Consider the following 18,106-nt stretch of genomic DNA (forward strand, 5'->3'; position numbering starts at 1 on the left):
GAAGGCCTCCCGGGTCATGGAGGCCTTGCCAACCCGCTGTCTCCCGGGCAAAGGAGATACACCCAGAAAATGGAGCTACGTTCACGAAGAGTAATTAGAATGCGATCACCCGAGGAGGGTCCCCGAACTGGAGCTGGTCCTGGAACGGGCGTAAGAGCGAGCGGCCAGCGGCTGGAGGGCGATGTGCAAGAGCGGGCCACCAGCCGGGTTCAACCCGAAGAGCTACCGCCACACGGAAACAGCAGCCATCGACATCACCCAAGAAACGCTGCGCCTACGAGACGTGTTGCGACTGCCAGACGACAGTCGTCCACACTTGTGGGTACCACTAGGCGCCGGATCATGTGGACACACGAAATGAATGAATTCGTGATCCGCGCCTATTACATCTGCACTGCTTTGGAGACGGACATGAGCGGTCGCCCTCGAATACTAACAATGTTCGAGGAAGCGTATCCAGAGTTCGTCGGGAGGCTTGATCAGAACGCGATGAACGCGAGGCGTAGAGCGATAGTACGCAACAACATGCTCTCCCAAACGCAAATCGACGAGATCAAGCAGCAGGTGCAGAGAGAAATAAGCTCCAGGAACAACAGAGCAAGCGATGTGTCGAGACGAAGTTCAGTACGGCTGAGCAATTCATTCGCGAGTGGGGCACGCGAATCAGCACCAGTGGAGGCCACAGTACAACAACCCCCTGAGCCGGAAGACCCACAACCAGATCAACAACTACTACGCGATCTGGTCTTCCACTACGACGAGGCGATCTCACAGTTCCGCGACACAGACCCATTGTCGCGCCCCAGGATCCCGAAGCTGCAGCATTCCCGCAGTCTGACAAGTGCAGTAAAGCTCATGAACGAGCACGTTCTTCCGCTGCACTTGGTTGATGCTGAGAACATGGAGGAGCTGCAACTGAAAGTTTACTGCGCTGCTGTGGCGACCGCCAAAAGTTTAGGATACCGTATTAGGCCAAGAGGTGGACTGCTCCAACATCTCCGTGAAAGGCGTGAGCCTCCATGGCGAAGGAGATTGGAGCAACGGATCCTAAACAAGCGCGCCGCAATTGGAAGACTGATGGCGTACAAAAGAGGCAGCAGATCGGCGAAATTATGTCGCCAAGTTGCTGTGATCGTGCGGCCTACTGAACTTCGCCAGCTGGGAGCTCACCAGCTGACGGAAAAACTCGACACACTGGTACAGCAATTGAGCGTCCTTACAAAACGGCTGAAACGTTACTCTGACTCTGCAAAGCGCCAGGAACAAAATCGGATGTTCAGAGATAACGAGAAAGCGTTCTACGACCACATTAGCGACGAGAAGCCCGACTACCGCGAAGGTTTGCCAGATATTAGCGATGTGACGAACTTCTGGGCTGGTATTTGGGAGACCCCAGTAGAACATCGCGACGGGCAAATGTGGTTAAGACGGGAGGAGGAGAGTTGTGGTGAAATTGGAGAGATGCCAGCTATCATCGTCGGAGAGAACGATGTCCGCGAAGCCTCGCGGTACCTGAGGAACTGGGCAGCACCGGGCCCCGATGGTGTTCAGAACTTTTGGCACAAGAAGCTGACCGTCGCACATTCAAGGATAGCTGAGTGCTTCAACAAGGTGCTACGTGACCCACACAACCTCCCTGAATTCGCCACCCGTGGCGTCACATTCCTCCTCCCGAAAGACAGCAACACATTGAACCCATCAAAGTACAGGCCGATAACGTGCCTATCGAGTCTGTACAAGATATTAAGCAGCATCATAACCGCCAAAGTTTCTGCCCACTGCGAACAACACCATATCATCGCAGAAGAGCAGAAAGGATGCAGAAAAAATACGCATGGCTGCAAAGACCAGGCCATCATCGACGCAGCCATAGTCGGCCAGGCGGTTTATAACCAGCGGAACCTAAGCATGGCCTATATTGATTACAGGAAGGCTTATGACTCCATACCTCACTCGTTTCTCGTCCGGGTATTGGAGCTCTACAAAATTGATCCCGTCGTCGTTAGGTTCCTGCAGCATGCGATGAGGCAGTGGAGTACGTCTCTGCACCTCAGTGATGGGGAAAATGTGTTGCAGTCTAGAACGCTGCAGATAAAGAGGGGGATATTCCAAGGCGACTCTTTCAGCCCGCTTTGGTTTTGTCTGGCACTGAACCCCCTCAGTAGGACGCTCAATAGAAACGGTCATGGCTATAAAATAAGGTATGGCGACGGCGCCCACGAAGAAGTGACTCATACCTTCTACATGGATGATCTCAAGGTCTACGCTGATTCACGTCAGCGTCTAGGTGTAGCTATCCGGGTTGTCGAAGACATAAGCAGGGACATCTGTATGGAGTTCGGCCTCGACAAGTGTCGCTGTGTCCACCTGCTGAAAGGACAACTTTCCGAATCCGGAGGCTACGAGGTCTATGACGGCGAGTTTATAAGAGACATGGTTCGTGGCGAATCCTATAAATATCTTGGATTCCGACAGCTCACCGGGATTCGCCACTCCGACATCAAGACGGAGCTGCGAGACAAGTTCTTGAGTCGAGTGAACTGTGTCCTGAGGACTTTCCTCAACGCGGGGAACAAGGTACGCGCGATCAACACATTCGCGGTTCCCCTGCTGACCTTCAGTTTTGGTGTAGTCAAATGGAGCAAAACTGACCTAGAGGACCTTGAGAGGAGGATGAGGAAAGCATTCAAAGAGGCCGGAATGCACCATCCTCAATCGGCACTGGAGAGAGTTTCACTACCACGCAAAGAAGGGGGACTTGGAATCGTCGACATTTCTGCACTGTGTGTTGCCCAGGTACGACAACTGCGCGAGTACTTCGCAGAACGCGCCAACCAAAACGCGCTATACCGGGCTGTCTGCGCCGCCGACAGAGGATACAGCGCTCTGCACTTGGCGCAAGCGGAGTACCAACTCAACTGCAATCTGCAGACAGTGGAGGAGAAGATTGCAGCTTGGAAGCAGAAGGCAGTGCATGGTGCCCACCCCCATCAACTGGATCGGCCACACGTCGACAAGGCCGCATCTAATCTGTGGCTAACGCGTGGTGAACTCTCTTCAGTAGTAGAAGCCGACATGATAGCCATCCAGGACAGGATAATGCCGACGAGAAACTGCAGGCGGTACGTCTGGCATCAAGACGTTGATGACATTTGCCGGATGTGCCATCAACCAGGTGAAAACATAGAGCACATTATGGGAGGCTGTCCCGTTTTGGCCAACGCAGCCTACACCGAGCGCCACAACAACGTGGCCCGTATTGTTCATCGACAACTGGCGCTCCAATGTGCTCTACTGGAAGACAACGTACCAAACTACCGGTACCTGCCTGCACCTGTCCTGGAAAATGACCGTTTCAAGCTGTACTGGGATCGCACTGTTCTGACCGACCTCTCGATCCACCACAACCGCCCAGATATAATGGTTTACGACAAGAGCGACCGCAAAGTCACCATCATCGATGTCGCTATTCCACTGAACCAGAATCTGGAGGAGACCCACGGTCGCAAAATCTGCAGGTACCGACCATTGGCCGTGGAGCTCAAGGAACTGTGGGGGCTAAGGGAGGTCCCAAGAATTGTTCCAGTCGTTCTCTCTGGAACTGGAATTATCCCGAAGACACTTCTGGAAGCGCTAAAGGTGTTGAACATCGAGAAGGAATTGGCCGGCATCCAAAAGTCGGTCATCCTTAGCACCTGCGCGATTGTCCGACAATTCCTCGGTCAGGACTAAAACAGCACGAGCATGCAGATACGTGCATTCCGCAGAGCCTAGTCCCCCTTTGGCATTCAGATGCCCGGGGGCAGGTGAAAATTCTGGCTAGGTTCGCCTAGTTAAGAAGTGAGATAAGTCTGCTATAAAAAAAACACCGGAAACACCAGGTTCTCAAATGGGGATCAACATAGGGTAGGAGCCTGCCTGTTGGTCTCAAATGTTCCTATCTCACGCCTCCACGAAGATCATATGACGACATTTTTAGATCGGGCGTGAACTGGAAACACACACCTGGTCTTGGCTCCGAGAACGGGTGTCGAAAGTGGCTAAGTGAGGGGGTGCGAGCGAGTCAGAGCGCTATATCTCTCCCGGGGAAGGCCTCCCGGGTCATGGAGGCCTTGCCAACCCGCTGTCTCCCGGGCAAAGGAGATACACCCAATAAAATGGAGCTACGATCACGAAGAATAATTAGAATGCGATCACCCGAGGAGGGTCCCCGAACTGGAGCTGGTCCTGGAACGGGCGTAAGAGCGAGCGGGTCAGCGGCTGGAGGGCGATGTGCAAGAGCGGGCCACCAGCCGGGTTCAACCCGAAGAGCTACCGCCACACTGAAACAGCAGCCATCGACATCACCCAAGAAACGCTGCGCCTACGAGACGTGTTGCGACTGCCAGACGACAGTCGTCCACACTTGTGGGTACCACTAGGCGCCGGATCATGTGGACACACGAAATGAATGAATTCGTGATCCGCGCCTATTACATCTGCACTGCTTTGGAGACGGACATGAGCGGTCGCCCTCGAATACTAACAATGTTCGAGGAAGCGTATCCAGAGTTCGTCGGGAGGCTTGATCAGAACGCGATGAACGCGAGGCGTAGAGCGATAGTACGCAACAACATGCTCTCCCAAACGCAAATCGACGAGATCAAGCAGCAGGTGCAGAGAGAAATAAGCTCCAGGAACAACAGAGCAAGCGATGTGTCGAGACGAAGTTCAGTACGGCTGAGCAATTCATTCGCGAGTGGGGCACGCGAATCAGCACCAGTGGAGGCCACAGTACAACAACCCCCTGAGCCGGAAGACCCACAGCCAGATCAACAACTACTACGCGATCTGGTCTTCCACTACGACGAGGCGATCTCACAGTTCCGCGACACAGACCCATTGTCGCGCCCCAGGATCCCGAAGTTGCAGCATTCCCGCAGGCTGACAAGTGCAGTAAAGCTCATGAACGAGCACGTTCTTCCGCTGCACTTGGTTGATGCTGAGAACATGGAGGAGCTGCAACTGAAAGTTTACTGTGCTGCTGTGGCGACCGCCAAAAGTTTAGGATACCGTATTAGGCCAAGAGGTGGACTGCTCCAACATCTCCGTGAAAGGCGTGAGCCTCCATGGCGAAGGAGATTGGAGCAACGGATCCTAAATAAGCGCGCCGCAATTGGAAGACTGATGGCGTACAAAAGAGGCAGCAGATCGGCGAAATTATGTCGCCAAGTTGCTGTGATCGTGCGGCCTACTGAACTTCGCCAGCTGGGAGCTCACCAGCTGACGGAAAAACTCGACACACTGGTACAGCAATTGAGCGTCCTAACTAAACGGCTGAAACGTTACTCTGACTCTGCAAAGCGCCAGGAACAAAATCGGATGTTCAGAGATAACGAAAAAGCGTTCTACGACCACATTAGCGACGAGAAGCCCGACTACCGCGAAGGTTTGCCAGATATTAGCGATGTGACGAACCTCTGGGCTGGTATTTGGGAGACCCCAGTACAACATCGCGACGGGCAAATGTGGTTAAGACGGGAGGAGGAGAGTTGTGGTGAAATTGGAGAGATGCCAGCTATCATCGTCGAAGAGAACGATGTCCGCGAAGCCTCGCGATACCTGAGGAACTGGGCAGCACCGGGCCCCGATGGTGTTCAGAACTTTTGGCACAAGAAGCTGACCGTCGCACATCCAAAGATAGCTGAGTGCTTCAACAAGGTGCTACGTGACCCACACAACCTCCCTGAATTCGCCACCCGTGGCGTCACATTCCTCCTCCCGAAAGACAGCAACACATTGAACCCATCAAAGTACAGGCCGATAACGTGCCTATTGAGTCTGTACAAGATATTAAGCAGCATCATAACCGCCAAAGTTTCTGCCCACTGCGAACAACACCATATCATCGCAGAAGAGCAGAAAGGATGCAGAAAAAATACGCATGGCTGCAAAGACCAGGCCTTCATCGACGCAGCCATAGTCGGCCAGGCGGTTTATAACCAGCGGAACCTAAGCATGGCCTATATCGATTACAGGAAGGCTTATGACTCCATACCTCACTCGTTTCTCGTCCGGGTATTGGAGCTCTACAAAATTGATCCCGTCGTCGTTAGGTTCCTGCAGCATGCGATGAGGCAGTGGAGTACGTCTCTGCACCTCAGTGATGGGGAAAATGTGTTGCAGTCTAGAACGCTGCAGATAAAGAGGGGGATATTCCAAGGCGACTCTTTCAGCCCGCTTTGGTTTTGTCTGGCACTGAACCCCCTCAGTAGGACGCTCAATAGAAACGGTCATGGCTATAAAATAAGGTATGGCGACGGCGCCCACGAAGAAGTGACCCATACCTTCTACATGGATGATCTCAAGGTCTACGCTGATTCACGTCAGCGTCTAGGTGTAGCTATCCGGGTTGTCGAAGACATAAGCAGGGACATCTGTATGGAGTTCGGCCTCGACAAGTGTCGCTGTGTCCACCTGCTGAAAGGACAACTTTCCGAATCCGGAGGTTACGAGGTCTATGACGGCGAGTTTATAAGAGACATGGTTCGTGGCGAATCCTATAAATATCTTGGATTCCGACAGCTCACCGGGATTCGCCACTCCGACATCAAGACGGAGCTGCGAGACAAGTTCTTGAGTCGAGTGAACTGTGTCCTGAGGACTTTCCTCAACGCGGGGAACAAGGTACGCGCGATCAACACATTCGCGGTTCCCCGGCTGACCTTCAGTTTTGGTGTAGTCAAATGGAGCAAAACTGACCTAGAGGACCTTGAGAGGAGGATGAGGAAAGCATTTAAAGAGGCCGGAATGCACCATCCTCAATCGGCACTGGAGAGAGTTTCACTGCCACGCAAAGAAGGGGGACTTGGAATAGTCGACATATCTGCACTGTGTGTTGCCCAGGTACGACAACTGCGCGAGTACTTCGCAGAACGCGCCAACCAAAACGCGCTATACCGGGCTGTCTGCGCCGCCGACAGAGGATACAGCGCTCTGCACTTGGCGCAAGCGGAGTACCAACTCAACTGCAATCTGCAGACAGTGGAGGAGAAGATTGCAGCTTGGAAGCAGAAGGCAGTGCATGGTGCCCACCCCCATCAACTGGATCGGCCACACGTCGACAAGGCCGCATCTAATCTGTGGCTAACGCGTGGTGAACTCTCTTCAGTAGTAGAAGCCGACATGATAGCCATCCAGGACAGGATAATGCCGACGAGAAACTGCAGGCGGTACGTCTGGCATCAAGACGTTGATGACATTTGCCGGATGTGCCATCAACCAGGTGAAAACATAGAGCACATTATGGGAGGCTGTCCCGTTTTGGCCAACGCAGCCTACACCGAGCGCCACAACAACGTGGCCCGTATTGTTCATCGACAACTGGCGCTCCAATGTGCTCTACTGGAAGACAACGTACCAAACTACCGGTACCTGCCTGCACCTGTCCTGGAAAATGACCGTTTCAAGCTGTACTGGGATCGCACTGTTCTGACCGACCTCTCGATCCACCACAACCGCCCAGATATAATGGTTTACGACAAGAGCGACCGCAAAGTCACCATCATCGATGTCGCTATTCCACTGAACCAGAATCTGGAGGAGACCCACGGTCGCAAAATCTGCAAGTACCGACCATTGGCCGTGGAGCTCAAGGAACTGTGGGGGCTAAGGGAGGTCCCAAGAATTGTTCCAGTCGTTCTCTCTGGAACTGGAATTATCCCGAAGACACTTCTGGAAGCGCTAAAGGTGTTGAACATCGAGAAGGAATTGGCCGGCATCCAAAAGTCGGTCATCCTTAGCACCTGCGCGATTGTCCGACAATTCCTCGGTCAGGACTAAAACAGCACGAGCAAGCAGATACGTGCATTCCGCAGAGCCTAGTCCCCCTTTGGCATTCAGAAGCCCGGGGGCAGGTGAAAATTCTGGCTAGGTTCGCCTAGTTAAGAAGTGAGATAAGTCTGCCAAAAAAACCTCGGTTCTCAAATGGGGATCAACGTAGGGTAGGAGCCTGCCTGTTGGTCTCAAATGTTCCTATCTCACGCCTCCACGAAGATCATATGACGACATTTTTAGATCGGGCGTGAACTGGAAACACACACCTGGTCTTGGCTCCGAGAACGGGTGTCAAAAGTGGCTAAGTGAGGGGGTGCGAGCGAGTCAGAGCGCTATATCTCTCCCGGGGAAGGCCTCCCGGGTCATGGAGGCCTTGCCAACCCGCTGTCTCCCGGTCAAAGGAGATACACCCAGAAAATGGAGCTACGTTCACGAAGAATACTCAGAATGCGATCGCCCGAGGAGGGTCCCCGAACTGGAGCTGGTCCTGGAACGGGCGTAAGAGCGAGCGGCCAGCGGCTGGAGGGCGATGTGCAAGAGCGGGCCACCAGCCGGGTTCAACCCGAAGAGCTACCGCCACACGGAAACAGCCATCGACATCACCCAAGAAACGCTGCGCCTACGAGACGTGTTGCGACTGCCAGACGACAGTCGTCCACACTTGTGGGTACCACTAGGCGCCGGATCATGTGGACACACGAAATGAATGAATTCGTGATCCGCGCCTATTACATCTGCACTGCTTTGGAGACGGACATGAGCGGTCGCCCTCGAATACTAACAATGTTCGAGGAAGCGTATCCAGAGTTCGTCGGGAGGCTTGATCAGAACGCGATGAACGCGAGGCGTAGAGCGATAGTACGCAACAACATGCTCTCCCAAACGCAAATCGACGAGATCAAGCAGCAGGTGCAGAGAGAAATAAGCTCCAGGAACAACAGAGCAAGCGATGTGTCGAGACGAAGTTCAGTACGGCTGAGCAATTCATTCGCGAGTGGGGCACGCGAATCAGCACCAGTGGAAGCCACAGTACTACAACCCCCTGAGCCGGAAGACCCACAGCCAGATCAACAACTACTACGCGATCTGGTCTTCCACTACGACGAGGCGATCTCACAGTTCCGCGACACAGACCCATTGTCGCGCCCCAGGATCCCGAAGTTGCAGCATTCCCGCAGGCTGACAAGTGCAGTAAAGCTCATGAACGAGCACGTTCTCCCGCTGCACTTGGTTGATGCTGAGAACATGGAGGAGCTGCAACTGAAAGTTTACTGTGCTGCTGTGGCGACCGCCAAAAGTTTAGGATACCGTATTAGGCCAAGAGGCGGACTGCTCCAACATCTCCGTGAAAGGCGTGAGCCTCCATGGCGAAGGAGATTGGAGCAACGGATCCTAAATAAGCGCGCCGCAATTGGAAGACTGATGGCGTACAAAAGAGGCAGCAGATCGGCGAAATTATGTCGCCAAGTTGCTGTGATCGTGCGGCCTACTGAACTTCGCCAGCTGGGAGCTCACCAGCTGACGGAAAAACTCGACACACTGGTACAGCAATTGAGCGTCCTAACTAAACGGCTGAAACGTTACTCTGACTCTGCAAAGCGCCAGGAACAAAATCGGATGTTCAGAGATAACGAAAAAGCGTTCTACGACCACATTAGCGACGAGAAGCCCGACTACCGCGAAGGTTTGCCAGATATTAGCGATGTGACGAACTTCTGGGCTGGTATTTGGGAGACCCCAGTACAACAACGCGACGGGCAAATGTGGTTAAGACGGGAGGAGGAGAGTTGTGGTGAAATTGGAGAGATGCCAGCTATCATCGTCGAAGAGAACGATGTCCGCGAAGCCTCGCGGTACCTGAGGAACTGGGCAGCACCGGGCCCCGATGGTGTTCAGAACTTCTGGCACAAGAAGCTGACCGTCGCACATCAAAAGATAGCTGAGTGCTTCAACAAGGTGCTACGTGACCCACACAACCTCCCTGAATTCGCCACCCGTGGCGTCACATTCCTCCTCCCGAAAGACAGCAACACATTGAACCCATCAAAGTACAGGCCGATAACGTGCCTATCGAGTCTGTACAAGATATTAAGCAGCATCATAACCGCCAAAGTTTCTGCCCACTGCGAACAACACCATATCATCGCAGAAGAGCAGAAAGGATGCAGAAAAAATACGCATGGCTGCAAAGACCAGGCCATCATCGACGCAGCCATAGTCGGCCAGGCGGTTTATAACCAGCGGAACCTAAGCATGGCCTATATCGATTACAGGAAGGCTTATGACTCCATACCTCACTCGTTTCTCGTCCGGGTATTGGAGCTCTACAAAATTGATCCCGTCGTCGTTAGGTTCCTGCAGCATGCGATGAGGCAGTGGAGCACGTCTCTGCACCTTAGTGATGGGGAAAATGTGTTGCAGTCTAGAACGCTGCAGATAAAGAGGGGGATATTCCAAGGCGACTCTTTCAGCCCGCTTTGGTTTTGTCTGGCACTGAACCCCCTCAGTAGGACGCTCAATAGAAACGGTCATGGCTATAAAATAAGGTATGGCGACGGCGCCCACGAAGAAGTGACCCATACCTTTTACATGGACGATCTCAAGGTCTACGCTGATTCACGTCAGCGTCTAGGTGTAGCTATCCGGGTTGTCGAAGACATAAGCAGGGACATCTGTATGGAGTTCGGCCTCGACAAGTGTCGCTGTGTCCACCTGCTGAAAGGACAACTTACCGAATCCGGAGGCTACGAGGTCTATGACGGCGAGTTTATAAGAGACATGGTTCGTGGCGAATCCTATAAATATCTTGGATTCCGACAGCTCACCAGGATTCGCCACTCCGACATCAAGACGGAGCTGCGAGACAAGTTCTTGAGTCGAGTGAACTGTGTCCTGAGGACTTTCCTCAACGCGGGGAACAAGGTACAGCGATCAACACATTCGCGGTTCCCCGGCTGACCTTCAGTTTTGGTGTAGTCAAATGGAGCAAAACTGACCTAGAGGACCTTGAGAGGAGGATGAGGAAAGCATTTAAAGAGGCCGGAATGCACCATCCTCAATCGGCACTGGAGAGAGTTTCACTGCCACGCAAAGAAGGGGGACTTGGAATAGTCGACATATCTGCACTGTGTGTTGCCCAGGTACGACAACTGCGCGAGTACTTCGCAGAACGCGCCAACCAAAACGCGCTATACCGGGCTGTCTGCGCCGCCGACAGAGGATACAGCGCTCTGCACTTGGCGCAAGCGGAGTACCAACTCAACTGCAATCTGCAGACAGTGGAGGAGAAGATTGCAGCTTGGAAGCAGAAGGCAGTGCATGGTGCCCACCCCCATCAACTGGATCGGCCACACGTCGACAAGGCCGCATCTAATCTGTGGCTAACGCGTGGTGAACTCTCTTCAGTAGTAGAAGCCGACATGATAGCCATCCAGGACAGGATAATGCCGACGAGAAACTGCAGGCGGTACGTCTGGCATCAAGACGTTGATGACATTTGCCGGATGTGCCATCAACCAGGTGAAAACATAGAGCACATTATGGGAGGCTGTCCCGTTTTGGCCAACGCAGCCTACACCGAGCGCCACAACAACGTGGCCCGTATTGTTCATCGACAACTGGCGCTCCAATGTGCTCTACTGGAAGACAACGTACCAAACTACCGGTACCTGCCTGCACCTGTCCTGGAAAATGACCGTTTCAAGCTGTACTGGGATCGCACTGTTCTGACCGACCTCTCGATCCACCACAACCGGCCAGATATAATGGTTTACGACAAGAGCGACCGCAAAGTCACCATCATCGATGTCGCTATTCCACTGAACCAGAATCTGGAGGAGACCCACGGTCGCAAAATCTGCAAGTACCGACCATTGGCCGTGGAGCTCAAGGAACTGTGGGGGCTAAGGGAGGTCCCAGGAATTGTTCCAGTCGTTCTCTCTGGAACTGGAATTGTCCCGAAGACACTTCTGGAAGCGCTAAAGGTGTTGAATATGGAGAAGGAATTGGCCGGCATCCAAAAATTGGTCATCCTTAGCACCTGCGCGATTGTCCGACAATTTCTCGGTCAGGACTGAAACAGCACGAGCATGCAGATACGTGCATCCCGCAGAGCCTAGTCCCCCTTTGGCATTCAGAAGCCCGGGGGCAGGTGAAAATTCTGGCTAGGTTCGCCTAGTTAAGAAGTGAGATAAGTCTGCCTAAAAAAACCTCCTTGGTTCTCAAATGGGGATCAACATAGGGTAGGAGCCTGCCTGTTGGTCTCAAATGTTCCTATCTCACGCCTCCACGAAGATCATATGACGACATTTTTAGATCGGGCGTGAACTGGAAACACACACCTGGTCTTGGCTCCGAGAACGGGTGTCGAAAGTGGCTAAGTGAGGGGGTGCGAGCGAGTCAGAGCGCTATATCTCTCCCGGGGAAGGCCTCCCGGGTCATGGAGGCCTTGCCAACCCGCTGTCTCCCGGGCAAAGGAGATACACCCAATAAAATGGAGCTACGATCACGAAGAATAATTAGAATGCGATCACCCGAGGAGGGTCCCCGAACTGGAGCTGGTCCTGGAACGGGCGTAAGAGCGAGCGGCCAGCGGCTGGAGGGCGATGTGCAAGAGCGGGCCACCAGCCGGGTTCAACCCGAAGAGCTACCGCCACACGGAAACAGCAGCCATCGACATCACCCAAGAAATGCTGCGCCTACGAGGCGTGTTGTGACTGCCAGACGGCAGTCGTCCACACTCGTGGGTACCACTAGGCGCCGGATCATGTGGACACACGAAATGAATGAATTCGTGATCCGCGCCTATTACATCTGCACTGCTTTGGAGACGGACATGAGTGGTCGCCCTCGAATACTAACAATGTTCGAGGAAGCGTATCCAGAGTTCGTTGGGAGGCTTGATCAGAACGCGATGAACGCGAGGCGTAGAGCGATAGTACGCAACAACATGCTCTCCCAAACGCAAATCGACGAGATCAAGCAGCAGGTGCAGAGAGAAATAAGCTCCAGGAACAACAGAGCAAGCGATGTGTCGAGACGAAGTTCAGTACGGCTGAGCAATTCATTCGCGAGTGGGGCACGCGAATCAGCACCAGTGGAGGCCACAGTACAACAACCCCCTGAGCCGGAAGACCCACAGCCAGATCAACAACTACTACGCGATCTGGTCTTCCACTACGACGAGGCGATCTCACAGTTCCGCGACACAGACCCATTGTCGCGCCCCAGGATCCCGAAGTTGCAGCATTCCCGCAGGCTGACAAGTGCAGTAAAGCTCATTAACGAGCACGTTCTTCCGCTGCACTTGGTTGATGCTGAGAACATGGAGGAGCTGCAACTGAAAGTTTACTGCGCTGCTGTGGCGACCGCCAAAAGTTTAGGATACCGTATTAGGACAAGAGGCGGACTGCTCCAACATCTCCGTGAAAGGCGTGAGCCTCCATGGCGAAGGAGATTGGAGCAACGGATCCTAAACAAGCGCGCCGCAATTGGAAGACTGATGGCGTACAAAAGAGGCAGCAGATCGGTGAAATTATGTCGCCAAGTTGCTGTGATCGTGCGGCCTACTGAACTTCGCCAGCTGGGAGCTGACCAGCTGACGGAAAAACTCGACACACTGGTACAGCAATTGAGCGTCCTTACAAAACGGCTGAAACGTTACTCTGACTCTGCAAAGCGCCAGGAACAAAATCGGATGTTCAGAGATAACGAGAAAGCGTTCTACGACCACATTAGCGACGAGAAGCCCGACTACCGTGAAGGTTTGCCAGATATTAGCGATGTGACGAACTTCTGGGCTGGTATTTGGGAGACCCCAGTAGAACATCGCGACGGGCAAATGTGGTTAAGACGGGAGGAGGAGAGTTGTGGTGAAATTGGAGAGATGCCAGCTATCATCGTCGGAGAGAACGATGTCCGCGAAGCCTCGCGGTACCTGAGGAACTGGGCAGCACCGGGCCCCGATGGTGTTCAGAACTTCTGGCACAAGAAGCTGACCGTCGCACATCCAAAGATAGCTGAGTGCTTCAACAAGGTGCTACGTGACCCACACAACCTTCCTGAATTCGCCACCCGTGGCGTCACCTTCCTCCTCCCGAAAGACAGCAACACATTGAACCCATCAAAGTACAGACCGATAACGTGCCTATCGAGTCTGTACAAAATACTGAGCAGCATAATTACCGCCAAAGTTTCTGCTCACTGCGAACAGCATCACATCATCGCAGAAGAGCAGAAAGGATGCAGGAAAAATACGCATGGCTGCAAAGACCAGGCCATCATCGACGCAGCCATAGTCGGCCAGGCGGTTTATAACCAGCGGAACCTAAGCATGGCCTATATCGATTACAGGAAGGCTTATGACTCCATACCTCACTCGTTTCTCGTCCGGGTATTGGAGCTCTACAAAATTGATCCCTTCGTCGTTAGGTTCCTGCAGCATGCGATGAGGCAGTGGAGTACGTCTCTGCACCTCAGTGATGGGGAAAATGTGTTGCAGTCTAGAACGCTGCAGATAAAGAGGGGGATATTCCAAGGCGACTCTTTCAGCCCGCTTTGGTTTTGTCTGGCATTGAACTCCCTCAGTAGGACGCTCAATAGAAACGGTCATGGCTATAAAATAAGGTATGGCGACGGCGCCCACGAAGAAGTGACCCATACCTTCTACATGGATGATCTCAAGGTCTACGCTGATTCACGTCAGCGTCTAGGTGTAGCTATCCGGGTTGTCGAAGACATAAGCAGGGACATTTGCATGGAGTTCGGCCTCGACAAGTGCCGCTGTGTCCATCTGCTGAAAGGGCAGCTTACCGAATCCGGAGGTTACGAGGTCTATGACGGCGAGTTCATAAGAGACATGGTTCGTGGCGAATCCTATAAATATCTTGGATTCCGACAGCTCACCGGGATTCGCCACTCCGACATCAAGACGGAGCTGCGAGACAAGTTCTTGAGTCGAGTGAACTGTGTCCTGAGGACTTTCCTCAACGCGGGGAACAAGGTACGCGCGATCAACACATTCGCGGTTCCCCTGCTGACCTTCAGTTTTGGTGTAGTCAAATGGAGCAAAACTGACCTAGAGGACCTTGAGAGGAGGATGAGGAAAGCATTTAAAGAGGCCGGAATGCACCATCCTCAATCGGCACTGGAGAGAGTTTCACTGCCACGCAAAGAAGGGGGACTTGGAATAGTCGACATATCTGCACTGTGTGTTGCCCAGGTACGACAACTGCGCGAGTACTTCGCAGAACGCGCCAACCAAAACGCGCTATACCGGGCTGTCTGCGCCGCCGACAGAGGATACAGCGCTCTGCACTTGGCGCAAGCGGAGTACCAACTCAACTGCAATCTGCAGACAGTGGAGGAGAAGATTGCAGCTTGGAAGCAGAAGGCAGTGCATGGTGCCCACCCCCATCAACTGGACCGGCCACACGTCGACAAGGCCGCATCTAATCTGTGGCTAACGCGTGGTGAACTCTCTTCAGTAGTAGAAGCCGACATGACAGCCATCCAGGACAGGATAATGCCGACGAGAAACTGCAGGCGGTACGTCTGGCATCAAGACGTTGATGACATTTGCCGGATGTGTCATCAACCAGGTGAAAACATAGAGCACATTATGGGAGGCTGTCCCGTTTTGGCCAACGCAGCCTACACCGAGCGCCACAACAACGTGGCCCGTATTGTTCATCGACAACTGGCGCTCCAATGTGCTCTACTGGAAGACAACGTACCAAACTACCGGTACCTGCCTGCACCTGTCCTGGAAAATGACCGTTTCAAGCTGTACTGGGATCGCACTGTTCTGACCGACCTCTCGATCCACCACAACCGGCCAGATATAATGGTTTACGACAAGAGCGACCGCAAAGTCACCATCATCGATGTCGCTATTCCACTGAACCAGAATCTGGAGGAGACCCACGGTCGCAAAATCTGCAAGTACCGACCATTGGCCGTGGAGCTCAAGGAACTGTGGGCTAAGGGAGGTCCCAAGAATTGTTCCAGTCGTTCTCTCTGGAACTGGAATTGTCCCGAAGACACTTCTGGAAGCGCTAAAGGTGTTGAACATGGAGAAGGAATTGGCCGGCATCCAAAAGTCGGTCATCCTTAGCACCTGCGCGATTGTCCGACAATTTCTCGGTCAGGACTGAAACAGCACGAGCATGCAGATACGTGCATTCCGCAGAGCCTAGTCCCCCTTTGGCATTCAGAAGCCCGGGGGCAGGTGAAAATTCTGGCTAGGTTCGCCTAGTTAAGAAGTGAGATAAGTCTGCCAAAAAATTTTAATCACGTCGTATACAAACAAGCAAGACTGCAACTTGCACAGACCACGTAAAGGGAGAATTCTGTGAATATATTTTTTATCCGTTCAATTTTTGTTTTATTGTTGAAAGATAAATAAACAAATAGTGATATAATGGATGGTAAAAATATTCTTTGTTTTACCTTTTCGGAGCTCGAAGAAACGTCCGAAATTCGTCCTCTATCTCTATCTATTAAAATGTTGCAACCTTGAAATGCAGAATGCAAAAGTTTATTTCGTTCGGATTGCGATGTGTCAAATCCGATCGGGTTCCGTAATATGGGTTAATATGTAGTCCATGCATTGTAGCGTCTTTCGTGATGTTTCGTTTCTCATGAACGGTAATTTTCGACATCTGTAGCGAATCTGCTAATTCATGTGCATCAAGGATTAATCTTGATAATTGTCTCGATTTGATTGCCAGCAGTAGCAGCATGAACTTTCCAGACAACTCAAAAGAAGCGTATTACAAAAATTACCAGACATCAAAGAAGAACCACATCAAGAAATAGATCTGCAGAGATACGGCCCGTACACTCATGGAAGAATTTGTTGTTCTTTCAATGTTCAGAAATCCCTGAGAGTTCTCGAAAAAAAACAAACAGTTTTGTCATCAAGAGCAAAAGCTGAATTCAACCCGCACTTAAGTCGTGATTTTTAATACTACAAAAACCCAACATTCTTTGTGTTTTAGGGTGTCTTTATTCTGACAGATTTAATGGCCCTCTATTACCGATTGGAATAAATTGATGCATCCTAGCTCATGTGCGTTAACTTCAGAATATACATTTCAGGAAAGAGGTTCAGTCATATGACAAAATATGGATGTTTGACCGAGCAGCACTCTCAGGTAGTTCAGTTTTTTTTATTGATGAATACTGAGTACTCATTACTGAGTACTATTAACTTGAATGGTTGGACGGAGCGTAGCTAAGCGATGGGTATTCCTATTCACTTGTCTCACTATACGAGCTATCCACCTCGAGATGGTTGCCACCTTATCTACCGACGCGTGTAAGAAGGCGATCAGGAGGTTTATAGCACGACGGGGCTTCCCTCAGGAAATTTACTCTGACAACGGTACAAATTTTGTGGGAGCGAGCCGGGAGTTGCACGAAGAAATTGGCAGAATTCACACTGCATTGGGCAGCACATTTACGAATGCACAAACCCAGTGGCGGTTTAACCCTCCTGCTGCTCCTCATATGGGAGGCTGTTGGGAGATGATGGTTCGGTCCGTAAAATCGGCTCTTGGAAGCGTGCCGGTTGTAAGGAAGTTAGATGACGAATCGCTCGCTACGGTACTGGCAGAAGCTGAGAGCATGGTGAACTCTCGACCGTTGACGTTGGTTCCGTTGGAATCGGCTGACCATGAGTCGTTAACGCCCAATCACTTCTTGCTCCTCAATTCCAATGGAGTACGAGAACCAGAAAAACTTCCAACGGATGAGGGAATGGTGTTGAGGAACAGTTGGAACATGGTTCAGCATACCATAGATAACTTTTGGCGCCGCTGGGTGGTGGAATATCTACCGACCATTATAAGACACACAAAATGGTTCCGAGATGTAAGACCGATCAAGGTAGAAGATTTGGTGCTCGTGGTGGATGAGAATATCAGGAACCGGTGGCTACGTGGAAAAGTGATCCATACAATTCCTGGAAAAGATGGAATTACTCGTTGCGCAGAGGAGATGACATCAGCAGGGATTTTGAAGAGACCTGTTAAAAAATTGGCTTTGCTGGATTTAGAAAAATTTGGTGACGCTGAACCAGAAGTTAAGGCGATACGGGGGGAGACTGTTCGCCGCACCAGTCCCTCGAACAGGTCTGTGACGGTGTGTAACGCAACTCTAACGGATGATCTGGAAAGTATGGGAGAAAGCGACAGTATGAAAAAACGTAAACATAAGCAAAACAGAAATTATACAAAAAGTGGTGATTTGGTTAATTGGTGATTGGAAAATATTAAATACGTGATTTACA

The 18,106-nt window shown here is 51.9% G+C and overlaps 1 protein-coding gene across 1 annotated transcript; it reads left to right on the top strand.

Annotated features, from left to right (window-relative positions):
• Positions 1–17,106: 17,106 nt before the first annotated feature.
• On the top strand, positions 17,107–18,078 carry LOC129761355 (uncharacterized). Its single transcript, XM_055759072.1, has one exon. The coding sequence runs from the start codon at positions 17,107–17,109 to the stop codon at positions 18,076–18,078; it is 972 nt and encodes a 323-aa protein (XP_055615047.1).
• The last annotated feature ends 28 nt before the right edge of the window (positions 18,079–18,106 follow it).

Source organism: Toxorhynchites rutilus, chromosome 1 (genome assembly GCF_029784135.1).
Source record: "Toxorhynchites rutilus septentrionalis strain SRP chromosome 1, ASM2978413v1, whole genome shotgun sequence".
Classification (NCBI taxonomy): domain Eukaryota; kingdom Metazoa; phylum Arthropoda; class Insecta; order Diptera; family Culicidae; genus Toxorhynchites; species Toxorhynchites rutilus.